The sequence below is a fragment of the Lytechinus variegatus genome, chromosome 17 (assembly GCF_018143015.1).
Source record: "Lytechinus variegatus isolate NC3 chromosome 17, Lvar_3.0, whole genome shotgun sequence".
Taxonomy (NCBI): domain Eukaryota; kingdom Metazoa; phylum Echinodermata; class Echinoidea; order Temnopleuroida; family Toxopneustidae; genus Lytechinus; species Lytechinus variegatus.
In genome coordinates, this window is record NC_054756.1 from 15986019 (window position 1) to 16003417 (window position 17399).

At 38.5% G+C, this 17399-nt stretch overlaps 1 protein-coding gene across 2 annotated transcripts in view; it reads right to left on the reverse strand.

Annotated features, from left to right (window-relative positions):
- Positions 1–3548: 3548 nt before the first annotated feature.
- LOC121431121 overlaps positions 3549–17399 on the reverse strand; it is a 31842-nt gene continuing 17991 nt past the window's right edge. Inside the window, exons 2-7 of one of the 2 annotated variants that reach the window (XM_041628623.1) lie at positions 14844–15074; positions 13351–13437; positions 12457–12741; positions 8269–8508; positions 6543–6627; positions 3549–6137 (exon numbers count right to left, since the gene is read on the reverse strand). In XM_041628623.1, the coding sequence (XP_041484557.1) occupies positions 4541–6137; positions 6543–6627; positions 8269–8508; positions 12457–12741; positions 13351–13437; positions 14844–15074 (2525 nt within the window). In that variant the 3' untranslated portion in view covers positions 3549–4540. The remainder of the gene's footprint in view (positions 6138–6542; positions 6628–8268; positions 8509–12456; positions 12742–13350; positions 13438–14843; positions 15075–17399) is intronic. The other variant, XM_041628624.1, reaches the window with a different exon arrangement.

Below are 17399 nucleotides of genomic sequence, written 5' to 3' on the forward strand. Positions count from 1 at the left end.
TCGATTGTAAAATTGCATCAGAATATTTGCAATTGATTGCAAATATTTTTTTTGCAACATCTCCTAAGTATACCAAAGCAGCACCACTTGCCGGCAGACCGATGGAGGGGGGGGGGGTAAGCCCGCTAGTCATAAGGACCGATCACTAGCGGATCCAGGGGGGGGGGGCGGCACAGCCAGCCCGTGCCCACTTCTGAGAAGCAAAATTAAAATTTTAATGTGAAAATGCCATTAAAACAAAAATGTGCCACCCCCTTTAAAAGAGAAGACCCATTTTCTCTCTTTTTTTTCTTGCTTGTCAAATTTTGTTTTGCAAATGAAATATCATTGATTTCGCGTTAAAAACCTTTGATTTTTTTCCTTTATTCATTTTTATTTACTTGTTAATTTTTTCGGGGACGAAATATCATTTCATTTTGGTTTACTAAACCTATTCATTTTTATTTATTTATTTTTTTTTTTTGGGGGGGATCCTGGATCTGCCCCGGGTGACCGATATTCATAACGTGTAAGCTCCTATACCCGAAGGTTCGCTACTCGAAAAAGAAAAATGGGACTGGCGACACACTCGTCTTCTATCATGATTCATGACTGGCGAGCCAATGACTCGCGACCCTCTTCCCCGATTATCGAACCTCTTATGACTGGCAACCCTCTATAATATATGAAGAGTTTAGTTGCAAAAGGGGTTAGGTCCACTTTGGACTATTCCGAGAAAAAATATATTTTTATTCTCACTTATTGCAATATTCTTATGAGAAACTTAATTGTCATGATGTACTACCCTATCATGTGAACATGAAATTGGGTATAAAAGAAATTTACCTGGCTTAAGTTTTTTCTATATTTTAAAAAAAATATATCATTGTGGACCTAATCCATTTTGCAAGTAAACTGAAATTAATACAATCCCTTTTGATTAAAAAAGGTGATTTTCATTCATGTTTTTATTTGAATTTTAAATTTTCTTTTGTATCATCAGAGTTACTAAAAATTTAGAGGTTTAGAGACTGAAAACAACAAAAAAATATGAAAAATGGACCTAACCCCTTTTGACAAATGAGTTCTTCAGAAGACTTTTGTTGCAAAAGGGGTTAGGTCCACTCCGAGAAAACAATTTTTTAATTCTCCCATATTCCAATATTCTTATGCGAAACTGAATTTTCATGATACCCTTCCATGAAGACATAAAATTGGGTATAAAAGAATTCTACCTGTCTTCATATCTTTTGTGATATTCTTTTCCAAAACAATTCTGTGTGGACCTAACCCCTTTTGCAACAAAACTGAAATGGACCTAACCCCTTTTGAAAAAAGGTGATTTTCTTTGCCATTTTAGTTCACTTTTTAATAGGAATTTCAACTTTTCTTTGGTATCATCTTATAGAGCTATTAATAATCTATATATTGAGACAAAAAAAAATCAAATTTGATGAAAAATGGACAAAACCCCTTTTTGCAAGTGATCTCTTCATATGGCCAGAGATAATTATGAAGTGCCCAAGGCCCGGCGAGAGTCCAAATATCTCGCTATGTTGATATATAACTTTTTATAAGTCAACTTGGCGAGAAAACTTATCTCACTATGTCGACATAATAACCTTATTATGTCGACATAATATGGTTATTATGTCGACATAAGTATCTCGCCAAGTTGTCAAGTCGATGGCACTTAATTTAAAGGCTCTGTAAAAATCTATTGAGGTAGACAAAATGTGAAATACTCGATCTCAGGGTGTAAGAATCAATAAAATACTTAATTAAGCCATATGGGAAAAATTCGTGAGCAATTTTTGGTTATGGAGTTTTCATTTTATTTCACTATATATATACATATCAATTGCTACAGAATTATATCCATGAAGAAGACATACGTGGGGTTGTGCCTAAAATTCGGAATATAAAAGTTGGAAAAAAAAATTTGGGCTGGGACTGTATGCATTATCTCGCAAAGATCTACCTTTTGACTCATCCACATTCATTACGAGGAGTTTTTAATCGTTATATACACGCACACACCCTCACGCACATACACACCCGTGACTCACTTATTCACACACAAAATACACCTTGCAAACCTTCAGATTTATTCACTTTTTATTCATTACAAAAATGGGCAAAGCTACGTTACTAGAGCTCACAATTTGACAATTTATCTAAAACACTAAATTTTCAGGCTATCATGACTATGAATCTTATCAAGTATCACATGAAAATATTTTCAAAGGGATTCTTTGGTATGTAGATCGATTTCTATGAGAAAAAACTAAGTATAACACATTGTAATATCTCTAACTTTTATTTCCTTATCAAACTTTCACATCTAAACAGCTGCGTTTATATCCAACAAAGTGAGCAAATATTGATGTCATTTGGTCTCAAGGTGGCGCTCTTCAATTTTATGTCAGTTCTAAAAAATACATCCAAAGAAAGCACACTCTGCAAAACTTCTCATCTTAATATATGTTTTAAAGAATAAAAACAGTTCTTTTTGACCAATACAATACATTGTATGGACTCAGAACTTGTTTATGAATATTGTGGAAAGGCAAGAGTTAAATTAAAAAGAAAGTTTTGAAATAAACCAATGACACAATATACCTTTAACGTCCCAATGTATCATTAATGAAAATTGATTTTTTTAATGAAATTCATTCACTAGTCGTTTATCAGTTCCAAGACATTTGCTCCGACGACAATTGCTCCGCTAAACTTCCACACAATAATAGATTTACCAACTTCATCCCTGGATTTAACGCTATTCCATATCCTAAACCTAACCCTAAACTGATATGAAACCCATTTGCATCCCAGGCATATTCCCACGTATACAGGGAGAGCGTTTCATCAATATTTTCATCCGACAAGTTGTCAGATCTGACATCTTTCCATGATTTTGATTGGCTGAGAGGTACTGTTCCTATGGTAACTGTTGGATAAAATGGGACTTGTCGGATAAAACGTCCGACAAGTCCTTTCATGAAACGCCCCACAGGAGTACATTCACGGAGCAATTGTCAGCGAATTCTTCGGAATAAACATGATAAATTTGGACCCATTCTAGCCGAATTCGGCCTAATTAGTGGTTTCGGTGGATTCGAATGTTCCCGAATCCTTCCTGAATTTTCTCGCATTCGCGTATAGGGAGAAGAAATACTCCCAGTCCACCCACCGAATAGCCTACGTGTATTCAGATGGATTCGCAGCAGCTGATTCGGTGCATAATTTGTAACCCTAGCTAAAAGGGAGCCAACGATATCCCGCATTCCATCATACTATTTGACCAAATCACATATATTTATTTAGTCATTATTCGTTGCGCATGTTTTACCTTCAAGTAATGACTGTATAATTAATTTGGATTATAAAAAGGAAACGAATTGTACGAATACATATATCTCTTTTCACAATCCCCACTTAGCTCTTCAGTTGGTGGCTAGGAAAAGGAGAGCAAATTCAATGGCCCATTTTCTGAAGTAAGGTTTAACTTAGACCACGGTCTAACTCTGTGCTAAAATAATGGGGAGCCAAAAATTCTATTTAAAAAATCTAATGTATATTTCTTATGTTTACTATTTTGTTTTCATGATGAAGAAAATACTTCATTTATCATTCCCAGACAATCATGAGCAACTTGGATGTCACATGAGTCGATCAATAATTGGATGTGTACTGTTAAAGATTTTTAACCCGATTGGCTCTCCTTATTTTAACCACCACTTTAAACGAGGGTTTAATTCAAACCCGAGTTCAGAATACGGGCCAATCACTCTAACCTGACGATCTCTCTGCCCAGTCTTGGAAGACATGTGAAGAGCAGATTTGCCTGTATATAGAATAAGCTTAACCAAATTACAAATATGAATAACCATATTGATGAATTCAAAGACAAAAAGTAAATATAACACTTTCATAGAAATAAAATATCGAAAGACGAATTATCGATAAAAAGAATGTAATATAAAATGTGATATCGTGTTCCGTAGTTACTTAATATGGTGTTAAAAATGAATCATTGCTGAAATAAAGATGAAATCCTTGAATTCGGAATTGAATGAAAATTACTCAATAGGGAGGAGACCTAGCAATTATTCCAAGATTATTCGAAAACTATTTAAAAATTATTCATTATTTATAATTAACTCTAAATCTATAAGCTTGGTGCAATATGCAAGTAGGCAAACATTTTTAAAGCACTACAAAAGAACTGCGAATATAATAGGCCCAATTTTTTGAAAAGAATTTCATCATAATCATTCGCAAATAATCTCTTTCTATTTCATCTTTAATACTGATTTTTTTTTCCAGAAATGCTTAAAAAAATATGAATCATTCCCCACTTTGGCGACAACATGGTCAGAAATAATATTTTGTCTTCCTTCAATATTTTTACGAAAATATCACAAATTAAAACGGTACTTCGATCACCCTAGCTTATAGAACCCTTAATGACAGATCGACGATTGTCACATTATTGCCTTAGACCGGGCTATTTGTCTATTATTAGTATGGCAATTTTAATACAAAGAACATGTGGTTTCTATTCGGGACTTGCATGTTGGAGAACGTCATAATCATCGTCGCCCAAATTCGGAAGTTTCTTGGCAAAGAGAGCTGGTTCTGAGTTTCTTGATACCTTGTCCACTACGGCGTATTCTACTTCGGATGGGCGCAAGTCCCTTGGCAATGTCGCAGATGGTTTCCTCTTTTGGTTGTCAACAGGTTTCAAAGTTTCAAGCTTTTCTTTGTTGCTACACTCTTCCTCCAGAGACGAATACTTTCGCAGTTGCCCTCGAGGAGACATCTGGGACAGAATCGAGGACACAGATATCCTGGGAGTGGTCTTTGAGCACTTCTCTGTGCCATTTACATTTTCGTAACTTGGATTTTCAACGCTCCATTCAGATGAAATTGAAAGGTCCTTGACGGAGCATTTCTTGTTCTTTGATATCAGGAGTTTCTTTTGATCTACATATGAATATGAGTGGTCCATGTTGTTCACAACATCTTCAGTCTCAAAGGTGTCATCGTTTGTGAATTCGTATTTCAATTGCATTTCGCTGTCGTCGCCAATGGTCGCATAATCAGGGTAGAGGACAGAAGGAAACGGGACGCTCTCGATCATACGTCGTCTTCTGGAATCTGGAAGCGTTTTGGATTGTTTTCTACCCTCGAAATAAACACTATCATAATCACCATTTCGTCTACTGCCTACCCGAAGCTGTGGTTCTGTACTTAATCGGACAGAGGCTGGTAAGGTGTTCAAATGTTTTTGCTTGTACCCTGGTGCGTCACTGGGAAGACGTGACGTCCGGCTCTTGAAATCTAGATCTGATACTGTGGCATATTCCCCGCTTTCTAAGCGTCCGCTAATATGACAACTACCCGTCTCAGTGTCAAGTTGATTTGTACCGAGTTCAGTCTGTGAAAGATGAGGGAAAACACTGGCATATTCTCGTATAACTGGAGGTCTCAGAGGAGGTCGTTTCTCCATTGCCTGACTCAAACCGTGCGATCCTTCTTCAAGCTTTTCGCCTTGACTTTCAGTTGCTCCACTACCAATCTCGCAGTACGACCCTTGGTGGACTGGCGAATACATTCCCGCATCGTACTCGAAACCGTATTTGAAGGGGCAAAGACCTGTCCCTGATATATATATTCCAGATTTGTGTGGCTCGTCGTACAATTCCTGTTCTTGATCATCCCTGATAGGGTGTCGTATACTGGGTATGGCCAAAGGCACGCCATTACCGACTGACTCTTGGCTAGTTTCAAACCCTGACGCATCGCTGTTGGTTGCCAGCTCACTCAAATCTCCAACATCCCCACTACTGGTCGTTACGAAGCTACCTTCGTTCTTGTGGTGTGCGTTGAGCGACGCGTACTCCTCGTCGTGTCGTTTTTGCATCTCCTTGAAGGTCAGTCCCAGATAGGTGGAGAAATCGGTTGGTCTATCCCCACCTCCGAAGGAGCTGTCGAATTCACTCTCAGAGACATGAGAAAGTCCACTATAGACGGCTGAGTCCCCGACTGAGTTCATCGGATCTAAGTAGGTGGTGTCCATGACGACCTCCACTGAGGCGGACAATGCATAAGGAGATGGATCCGCCATGATGGATGCTTTCTTCCTCCGCCGTCTGAAAAAGAAATATAAAGAAAAAATCTTGAACTCATAAACAACACTAAAGATTGCAAAGCGGCAGACATGGAGGCATTGCAGATTTTGAAATCAATTAAAGCACCTTAAATTTTCACTCTAAAGTGTTTTAACCAATTAACAATTTACATGAATGGTGTGTACAATTCTGGCAGGCATTTTGTATGTCTGTATGTATAATGTTAACAGGACATCGATGAAAACAGCTTTACTGATTCAATTGTTTTGTTTTTTATTCTGTGTACAAATGTTGATAAATAGATAAAATGAAAAAAATTATATGATTACTAATTACGCCTTTCTCCTAACGTGATCAACAGCCAATCAAAATCAAGGATTCCATGGAAGCTATCATACTTTGCTTTCCATACATTTTGTTATTCACCTGTACAGTAATGACACGAAGAGAAGCACGGCAGTACATACTAGAAAGAGGATGGCGCCACCTGCTGCCAGGCCGGCAATAGTTGCTGTATTACAAAGGAAGAAGAAATAACACCATCATATTTACACGATTGTAAACTCCCTTTGAAATAATAAAGAAATTCAAACTCGCATTTACGAGATTTAAATGGAACTGACACGTATCAATGACAAATCAAGAATTAGGCGAAGGTCAAATTTTTTCTTTTGAAAACGTACGAAGGAGAAATGTCTAAATATCTTCTAGGAGTGGCACTGACGACAGGCAAACTTAAATCACACGGAAGAGAAATGTTCTTTGAGGAATCTACCACATTAATGACTCACAGTATTAGCTCTCGAGTGGGATATTGATTGATGGGTATCGGGGGAGCTTCCCCGTCTCAGATTGTATATCCCGTCCAGACAACTTTCTCGGGGTACTGAAGGGGCTCGGGGATCCCATTAATGATCGACAAAAGGAAAAACTATCAATAACATAAAAACTATAACAAAAGTTTGATAATCAATTGGCTGTTTGCAACCATCGAAATTTTCATTAAATATCTGCAGCATGAAGTCTACGATATCCACAAGCCATAGACAAAATATCATTTGACTTTAGTAAAATATTCCTTGGAAGGCAATATTATTTTCCGCGACTGGTTACAAGATTAGCGACAAAGATGATCCCGAAAGACAACATTAGGATGTCATCAACACTAATGCCGGTCGGTGAATTATTTTGTTTCTCTTGTTAATGATAAAATTGATTTTACATAATATCTGGATTCTGACAGAACAGCCGAATAAAAAATCGAAATGTCAACAATACCTTTCAGAAGGCAATTATAGCACCTTTCGGAGGGAATCCCTAGCGTCCGTCGTCATGGTCATACCCGCACTGTGAAATACGAGTGCTGGCCGTAAGGTTGGGGAATTCCTACGGCTCTGATTTTGAAAAGATGCCGAAATACAATTCGGCAGGTATAGCACGCCTTCCTTTTGCTATTGTTTTTGTCATTATACTCTTGATTCTGGAATACATATATTGTAGCAGTGGGTACAGGGACATCTTTCCCCCATCTTCCTCTAGGCCATTGTATGCCACAAGCACTCGTTTCCCAGATCATGGTTGGAGTAACATTCAAAGGAATTTGAAGTACTGCTAGCATGGCTTGTATGACCGATTATTGACAGGTTCCGGGGCGGTAAGTCCAGGGGCTGATGGTTCTCCAAGCATGTGAGTAAGCTTGCTATTTCTGTCGAAATTCCTTCCCATTCTTCCTCTCCCCATTCTAAGCTGGCTATGTTTTACATGACCACATTCTCAAACCTATTTGATTTCTTCAACTTCTTTTCATTTTTTAGTCTACCCATTTTCCTTCTTGTCAATGACTTTGGTAATAGCGATTTTTCATGTTTCCCTCTTAATTTCATCATGCACCTGTTGTGCTCCCTTCAGAATGAAAATACATTTTTTTAAAGCTTAATGTTAGTACAATTGGTGACATATCAAGCATTGTATGGTTGAGGGGGGAGAGTTGATCCATTACTTGTCGATTATTCTTTGCAAGCCGAAAAATAAAGGTGTGCCGCGGCAGAGGGGTGGGGGGGGGGGGGGGGGAGAGTTCCCGCTGACAAGTACCTTATTTTCAAACCGAAAAGTTGGAACTTTCATTACTATGGAAACACACTTTACAACTCACATGTTGACACGTTCTGCCCGGTAAACTGTACGACCGCGGTTGTTGAGGCCTTGTCTCGACTGAAGATCGTCGTTGGTGGCGCCCTCCTATCTGTCTGAAGGATTTTTGCAGTGGTTTTTCGGCCTCTTGTGGATACGGCAGTGGTTTCCTCGGGCGTCGACTGAGCGGTTGTGGTTGGTAACGCTGTGGCGACCGTCGTTTCAGCAGTTGTCGTGGGAGCTGATATTGGTTGTAACACAGCTATGTTGATAATATGGGGGGGGGGGAGGGGAACGATAGAATGTATTAAACCAACAAACGCTCTCATAAACTTAACTATAATTTCATGACAATATGCCTAATAAATCTTTTACACTCATCAGGAAGAATGTGTGATTTGTAGATCGTCAGTCAACTATAAGGTATAATCTAAAATAGAGGGAGGAATTTGCAAGTGTCAGAAAAATGGATCGGTAAATAATCACATATACTTGTAAGCTTTCTTTATAAAGATGAATTTCAGCCCATTATGAGTAATAAAGTCTGCCGTGACTGCTACTGTTTACCCAATACCGAAGCACCCTCAAAACAGCTTTCAAAGTACCATTCTGACATTTAAGTGTGCTAATTAGGATTGTTGGTCTGTCGTCTTACAATGGCAAGGTAATCTGACTGGAAACATGTCTATAAAAGGGGTATGAGTAGTTAAGTAATCAATCTTCCTTGACATTCATGGACCGCTCGTGGCATTACAACATCCTCTATTTCCACCCTAAACCTTGACCGTGACCCACAGTCTCACGTCTTCTTGACCCAGAATCTACGCCTACAATAAGAATAATGTAGATCAAAATAGAGTATATTAGATATACCATAAAAATATATAGGTCGAAAAGCAGATTTTTCGCTTTCACACAACTCGTTTCTCGCCCAGTCAATAGTTTGGAAAAGACTTTCAACCACTGATTAAACCCAGATGAAAAGCCAAGCAGAATAAGAAAATGGAAACGCTATCTCTGTCATTAATATCGTTTATGCAGTCAACAAAATCGGCATACTATCGTACTAGTCAGTGATAAGGCGCCCTCTTGTGGCACAACCATTGATAAAGAATACAGTATGGACAGGGTAGGAGAAAAAAATACATCAAAGTAAATTTGATTTGGAAAAGTTTTAGGTAAAACTGGTATTAGGTTTACGAAGTTGAAAGGGAAAGTGAAAAACATTGAACGTTTTTAGATTATAACTCAGTAGGACAACGTTGAAGAGGACGATACACTAAAAACCACACCTCCAAAATGTCAAAATTCTGGGATCATCACACATTTTACTTTAATGTCCTCTATCGTTACACATCTCGTGGTCGAGGTAGCCGATTGACCCCGATTGAAAAGACGCCGATTCGGATGCCATTCCTTCATGGGCCTAATTATGTAACCTTATCATCGAGTTTTGGAAACTGTATAACAGCAATAATAATTGTACACTGATATTGCGCAAATTCTATATGTGCATTCTCAACTGCCCATTACCATGATTACAATAATGGTAATATTATTACCCCGGCTATACTGTATTATAGTCTTGCTGCCTACAGACGTTCTGGCATTCGAGGGATTTCTTACTGGCTACCCACTCACCTCACGTCACCAGGGTTTAGTCCCGCATATTACGGGTAAATTTCTTGCGAAGGTAAACACACCAGGGCTTGGAATCGAACCCACGTACGTCCCTCAGATTGAACAACGAGAGTCATAACCACAAGCCTACGACGCCCTTACATAATAATTTTATCCGAGACCTTCAAAATGAAGTATTTTTTTTCTCATTGTATGGAACAGGTCAATGTTGGAAATTTTGTGTCGTGTCGTTTCACAAGGAACTTCGAAGGGTGTACAAGACAAGATTTTTCACATGTATACAGATCTATATGTTTCTTGAGAGATTAAACGCGAATGAAGCACATATACCTCTTTGACTGTTTGACTTATAAACCAACGAACATTTCATATACAGAGTTAAGTCCCCATCTGCACTTTCAAAAAGAATCGTTTTGTATCTATCACAGAAAGTCTTCGGGTGACTTTCTTTGTCTATTATAGTGATGACACTCTGATCCTACATCCGAGAGTTCTAAGAATAACATTTTGACCTGACCTTGAAGATGAAAATGGCGGGAAATTCCGCTCGTGCTCTTCTGCTTCCCTCTACAAACACCGAACTACTTGAGGTGTTAGGGCTTTTCTATTTGGAATTGTCAGTCAGGTGAATCTGGATGGTTTTATAAAGCGCTGTCATAATTTCCCCATGTGGACCGCCCTGCTGAGCATGCATGTCGGGTGATCTTCTTCAATAGCGGAAACCGATATTTACCTGAATCAGAAAAGATTTGGGACGGCACCATCCATGTGCTTACATTGATTGTTGAAGAAGGGGGTAATTGGATAGGACATTTCATTTGGCATATTTCCCTTTCCCTTTTGTAACAACCATGCCTACGATATACCTGGAGTCATTAAAAGAATTATAATTATAGTTATGAATATCGTCATATGGTTCTTATAATGTCTTTATTCCTGTCCCCTCTTTCTCCCCTTTCAAAAGGTTGCCAAGCGGAAGTGAAATTATTGCTCACGACCTGGGGTTCCCTGTTGAAAGAATCGCAGCGATACGTACCCAACCCCGAAAATCAAATGCAACTATTCAACCAATCAGGAACAAACATTTTGGACTTTTGTAGTTCGTGAAAACGTATCTCTAAAGGGAAAATGGCCCCTGGTGCTTGAAATGGCGACCGTTTGTATCGATCATCGCATATTTTAGGAAGTATAACGTCATGAGACAGTTTCAATGTTCCCTAAAACAGGTGTCACCATGAACATGGTGAATGCTTCAATCCGTCGACTGATGATCGCCCGTATTAAAGCCGAGTTGTATGGCGTCACGCGTTACGAATCCCGATTGGTTAGGGGGTTTTCTACCTTTAAACACATTAAACAGCTTCCCTTCTATGCCTTCTTCCTCCTCTTTAACGCCAGCCAGATTGATCTCACATGTAGAATATCAAATGCCAATTAAGCTGAATGTTTTTTTTAGGGGGGATAATCATATCAAAGCACATTTAACAACTACATCTATAAGAAAAAAAACATGGTATCAGTTTTAGAGAAGGCCCAATATATCCCACTTTTTATAAATTATATTAATAAATCAGTCACCCCCCCCCCATTTCCATGTTTCCATTCCCCCAATAATACTTTTCACCAAAGTGAAAGTCACGGACCTGTTCCCTTTGTTATTTTTACCTTCCGATCTACTCAGTTGTCAATAATGGGAAAACGGAAGCTTGTTTTATCCCAAAATTATAACGTGAAACATATTTCAGATTAAAATAATGTGAGAAGAGCTTTAAAGGCTGACTAATTAGTAAAACATGAGTGAGGTGTCTGTTGGCGTTTTAGAAAGTGTTTCATGTATCTTCTTCTCAAAATCATCGAAGGTTTGCCACTATGTGTATTAATGAAGACTAGATAAGTACTGAAAGGTATTTATCATCCCTACTGATTTCAAGAAGGATGCTACCTTGTCCACGATTGCTTAAAGAAAGTTTGATTTCAAAATGAAGCTTAGGAAATACATGTGATAGATTTTAGTTTTAAATAAGGTCATGTTGTGTATTCTGATTTAAAATAGGACCCGGCTTCCACAACGCCCCCTCCCACCAATAATCAAAACCATCGCGACACCTTGAAATTTCCAGAAGCAGTCGTGATGGTTCATATCAAATCATTTTGTGCCTGGAGCTTTGATCTTTATCGACCAATAAAACTAAAATCGAAGGCATTGTCTTTTAGTATTTTACTTTTATACAACGGGTCGAGGTGTGATTACACACCGAATAGAGAAAACTCCGGTAAGGGTCCATTTTTATTATCAGATTTCATCATTACTCTTCATATTTTTAGTTTTATCGATTTAGATAGCTCTTTTAAAAAGTCAGGATTGCCATCGATTATTTTCTTCTTTTGTAATTTGACCATTTAACTTTTTATGGATGAAGTTGGTTTACCCATGGAGCTATGGACCTATTAACAGCTCCATGGTTTAGCTAACTCTTTATATTTTATTTTAAACTAGAAGTGATCTTGGCGATACGGATCGATGACCCTCAATGGAGCTGTATTCCGAAAACCTTTCTGTGTTACTTACTGCGAAAGACCGCGAGCTTCTGCACACCACCGCAACTCTCTGTCGGATTCCCGACGCACGTCACCTGGCAGTGCTTGTCTGCGTAACGTCCTTGACGCGCGTAATCCGTCACGGCACTACCGCAGTAACATTCACTCGCATACTCGACCCCAGCGTACATGTGTCCAAGTTCCATACAGTAGGTCATGCAGACCTGCGGGGACATGACGCTTGTGAAGGGGTAGTTTGCCGCGGTTAGGACGCGGTCGTACCGGCTATCGCCGTAGCAACCGAGATAGTGTTCATCTGAAAATGTGGAAGAAAATAGAGTGGTTCGCGATTAATAAAGGTCTATTAAATTATTGTCACATAATCATGCATTGATAGCTGCGGTCATATGGAGTAAAATAATCTTTAAAAAAAAAAATTGTAAAAAATAAATATTAATATGAGCACTTAAAACTACTTTTTAACTTCTAAATAAGTTCATTTTCTGACTTATGACCTATCAGGTTTCATGCCACAATTTGAAAGTATAATCGAACTTAAAGTGATATAAATATAAGTCATTCATTCTGGCAATCCTACGATTATTTGTTTGTTTTGATATGATTGTGATTATGAAGACTTATCATAAAGTCAAAGTTCCTTTGAGTGACGGTATTATTTAAATATGATTTTATATGATAATGCCTGACAGACAGCTTAACCCAGAAAATCATATAGACCCATCCCTGTAGCGTCTTTCTAATTCATCTTTTCGAAAATGATAATCGCCATGATGACACTGTGCTTGACTCTTCTATTACTCTTTGATTTCTCTCATTTAACTTTGCAACACAATATTACAGGATTAAGATATCATGCCACCGCTTTATCCGCATGGGACAAAGATGGCGGATGTTGGTTCGTTACCATAGCAACTAGCCCAAGCCGGTGTACACGCTTCTAGAGTACTGGTATCAAGAGGAGTCCGGGGGCAATCGTTGATTTCCGCTTCGCCTGTCAACGAAAAATGATGTAAATACATGGAAATAGATGAGTGTTGAGTGGAAGTTGGCCTACATGGACCCCCAAAGTGCAGAGAGATGACCTTTATAATACACCGATGGGCATAAACAAAAATAGTAATCAGTGTTTGATTATAATCAACCGTGTCAACAGTCCTTAGATCATGTAGATTTTGCTTGCTCTTATAACAGATGTGAGGGCCGCAAAAGAGTAGGGGGATTCTGTAATGTACCGTTATCGGCTGTTGAATAAAAGAACGTAAAACGTAAGATGTAATAAAAACATTTAAAAGATAAAAAAAAATATATAGATGGTGATGACAATATCTTAATGCAAATTTTTAAATCTGCCATTTGGGGATTTTTTTTTAATCTGACATAAACAATAGGCACTAAGAATGCTTTAAAACAAAACCCTTTACTACTTCTTCCTCATGTTTTCGGAAATTGATAAACCTATTCAACATGGTCAATAGGCTATTAGAGAGTTTTCGCTCAGCAACGTACGAAAGAGTCAGGAACAGAGTAAATGTATCGAAAATTTCCGTCAATGACAAAGAGCAGCTAGGAAGTCTTTATCGAGAAAGTGAACCGGAAGAGCAGTTTCGTTACATTTTTCAGAGCTGACGAAAATTTGCTAATGGTATTTCGTTGCCTAAAATCAAGCAGGACTGGAATCAAGGAATAAACTGCTGTTTTGATTCACCAATTTTCGACAAAGACCTCTTTGTTGTTCTTTGCCATGATGGGCATTTAACAATACATTTTCTATGTTCTTGAATCCTTCGCACATCACTGAGCGAAAACTCGGTATTATGCAACCGCCAACCCGCGAAATCTACTCCAGACCGATCAGAGCGATCGCGTTATTTCCAATTCCATCTTAGCGGGTTTCGCAATTGCAACGGGAGACGGTTTCTACAACATAGTAAACCTATTGAAAATGCCCGACAAAATCACAATGAAGAGCAGAGAGGTATTTGTCGAAAATTGGTGAACCAGGGCTCCGTAACACAAAGATTACCGATCAATCGCTAAATGAACTGACCAATCAATATCAATATTACGCGCGCATTAGGGACCAATCAGTGCGGTTTTTCATATTTGCAATCCATCGCAAACCTTTGTGATACGGAGCCCAGGAGAGCAGATCGTCCTAAGATTCGGACCGGATGATAAATTGCAAAATAGTCGTTTATCCAGCTAGAGTCCAGGACGACACTGCAGTCCCTATTTACCGACCTCCGACAAAGCCTGCTTTGTCGTGAAGGGCTTTTGGCAATAGATTCCCTGCGTCATGGAAGGCGTCCCAGCAGTGTTGTGAAAACTCTCTATTATATATACATATCTGTATGTCTGTTTCGTTGAGGTGACAATAAAGTTTAATAGGGTACCTACTTCCTGTACAGCTGAACAGTTGGTTGTAGAAGGATATCGGTCTATCAGGGTTGGTCTCCTCTACCGTGAATGCCCGACTGGCTCCTGCCTGACCTAGCTGCCTACAGATGACCTGGACGTCGATGATACCCCACGATGGCGTGTGGCATACCGTCAGCCATATCGACCTCGCCCCGTCGAGGATCTCGACGATGCCCGAGAACTGACTGGTGCCGTTCACCAAGCGGACCTCTGCAGCGGAATAATGATAAAATGGAAATGTTTGTTGACGGTCGAAGTGAGTTAACGCAAGCCTGCGCCAGAAACTGTTTTGAAGTCTCATCACGCTCGCTGTTACGCAATCTGAGCGCGTTGCCAGTAAATCAATCAGTCCGTCAATCAATGAACAAAAAACAACGAAAAATAAACGAATTAAATAACAAAATATAAAGAGGGCTGAAAGAGAACGTAAAGAATGGCCATGTAGACAATGATAGATGCATTGATAAAGATTGAACAAATTCGGTAACATGGTTAATAAATTTATACATATACATTAAAAATGAAATTCAATTCAATGGAAAGTAAAACTTATAATTAACGACATAATCGCTTTCAATTCATGAAGTTAGTGCTAATACTTGGTTTGAGTAATATTATATTATTAAGTCTGTTACGAACATGACGAAGTTTTGCAAAAGAATGAATGTCTAGCCGACGGTTCAATAATCATTTGGTCCAATCATCACTTCGTCTAATCACCAGTTGGTCTATTACCATTTCGTGTCATAAGAGGTTGGTCTAATACTCGTTTTATTTTCATTCATTTTACTTTTACCTAGTCTAATTAGACAATTGGTATATGGACTAAATGGCAATTGGACCAACTGGTTATTAGAAGAAATGGTGAGTGGACAAAATGGCAACTAGACCATGTGGATATTGGAAGAACTGATGGTAGACCAATGATAGTAAACGAGTTGGCAATTGGAAGAATTGGCACATGAAAATAAACCCGTAAGAGAATGGACACACAGACAGGGGATGGGGCATTAAATCAATTTTATCTCATGATGATCTTCAACACATTGTGGCTCATTTCATTTCCACTCCACTCCCTCTTAAAGCCACATATGCTCTCTCTTATCACCCATTTTTACTTTAAATACGTCGACATTAACAACCACAAATTGCATGAATCACGGAAATATCCAAGTGGCTTGATAGAATTAACCTGTAACACCTAAGTTTGCATAAGGTAATTGAAAAAAAAGGATTTTCAAAGGGCGGGAGTGCGAATTCAGTGCTGTCCGGAACTAATTTGAAGGAGTTGGGCTACATAGTTAATGGTTATTTTTAAACGCTTTAAATTTTTTATCAAGTTTTATGGTTTTGAATTAAATCATTCCCTCCCAAACCTGAACTTTCTTGTAACTTCTGAAGATTTCCATGGCGAAGAAGACATGTAGCAGGTTTAACCAGTGTTGTAGTGCCTTGATGCTCGGCCTTGGCCTTAAGGCGCCTCAAGGCCTATTTTTTCAAAGCCTTGGCCTTGAACATTCAAGCCTTGGCCTTAAGAGAGCCTTGGCCTTGGCCTTGTGGATTTCGAGCCTTGAAATTTCAAGGCATTTTCAAGGCATTTTCAAGGCTTTTTCAAGGCATTTTGTATTTTGTACTTTCATTTGTTTTATACAAGTAATAATAAATGTTTCAATTATTCTGTACATCTAATGACACTAAATACTACCAGTCAGCTGCAGCAGAAGCAGTAAGTGTACTTAGCAGTGCCATCAATTGCAATTATCATCACATAATTATGTAACAAAGAGAAGTGATGAAAATTAATCTTATTTATTGGGAATATGATGTAATCATGACTAATAAGGATAATGACAATATTAATGATAATGATAATAATTATGATTAGGATTATAATCAGTGGCGTAACTACAGGGGGGGCATGGGGGCATGTGCCCCCCCCTCCCCCCCCCAATCGGCTGACTAAAAAAGGAGGAAAAGAGGGAGAAAGGAAGAGAAACGTAGTGGGAAAGAAGACATTAATGTTCATTATAATGTTATAATTATGTTATGTTACATTACATAAGAAACATTTTTTCATATAAATGACACATAATTTGCTCAGGGCATATGTCTTCATTGTTCCTGGTGCTCCCATTGTCTGTTTACCGAGATATATAATCCTGTTATACTAAAACCTCCCGTTTTCAAGTCAATATACACCAAACTACCAAATATATTTCCTCGCACTTCGAGTTATTCTTTTACATGTACAATAGTATGCTTCTTTTTCATGAATACTTTAAGTGATTGTCCCATTTTAAGGTCTTAATATAAAACATTTCCTGTCCGTGCTTACGTTCGCAGTAGTGGATTGGTGAAAGATGTCTGCTCTCCATCAATTCCTAGAATGAGTCCTTAAAATGTCCCTTTTCTGTTTTCTGATCTGAATATCAAAAATTTTTAGCTCGCGCTTCGCGCTCGCATCATTTGGTTAGTGAACTACGTAATGTCTTCTTGAATTCCTACAAACAAGCCTTAAAATGCCCCTCTTCAGGT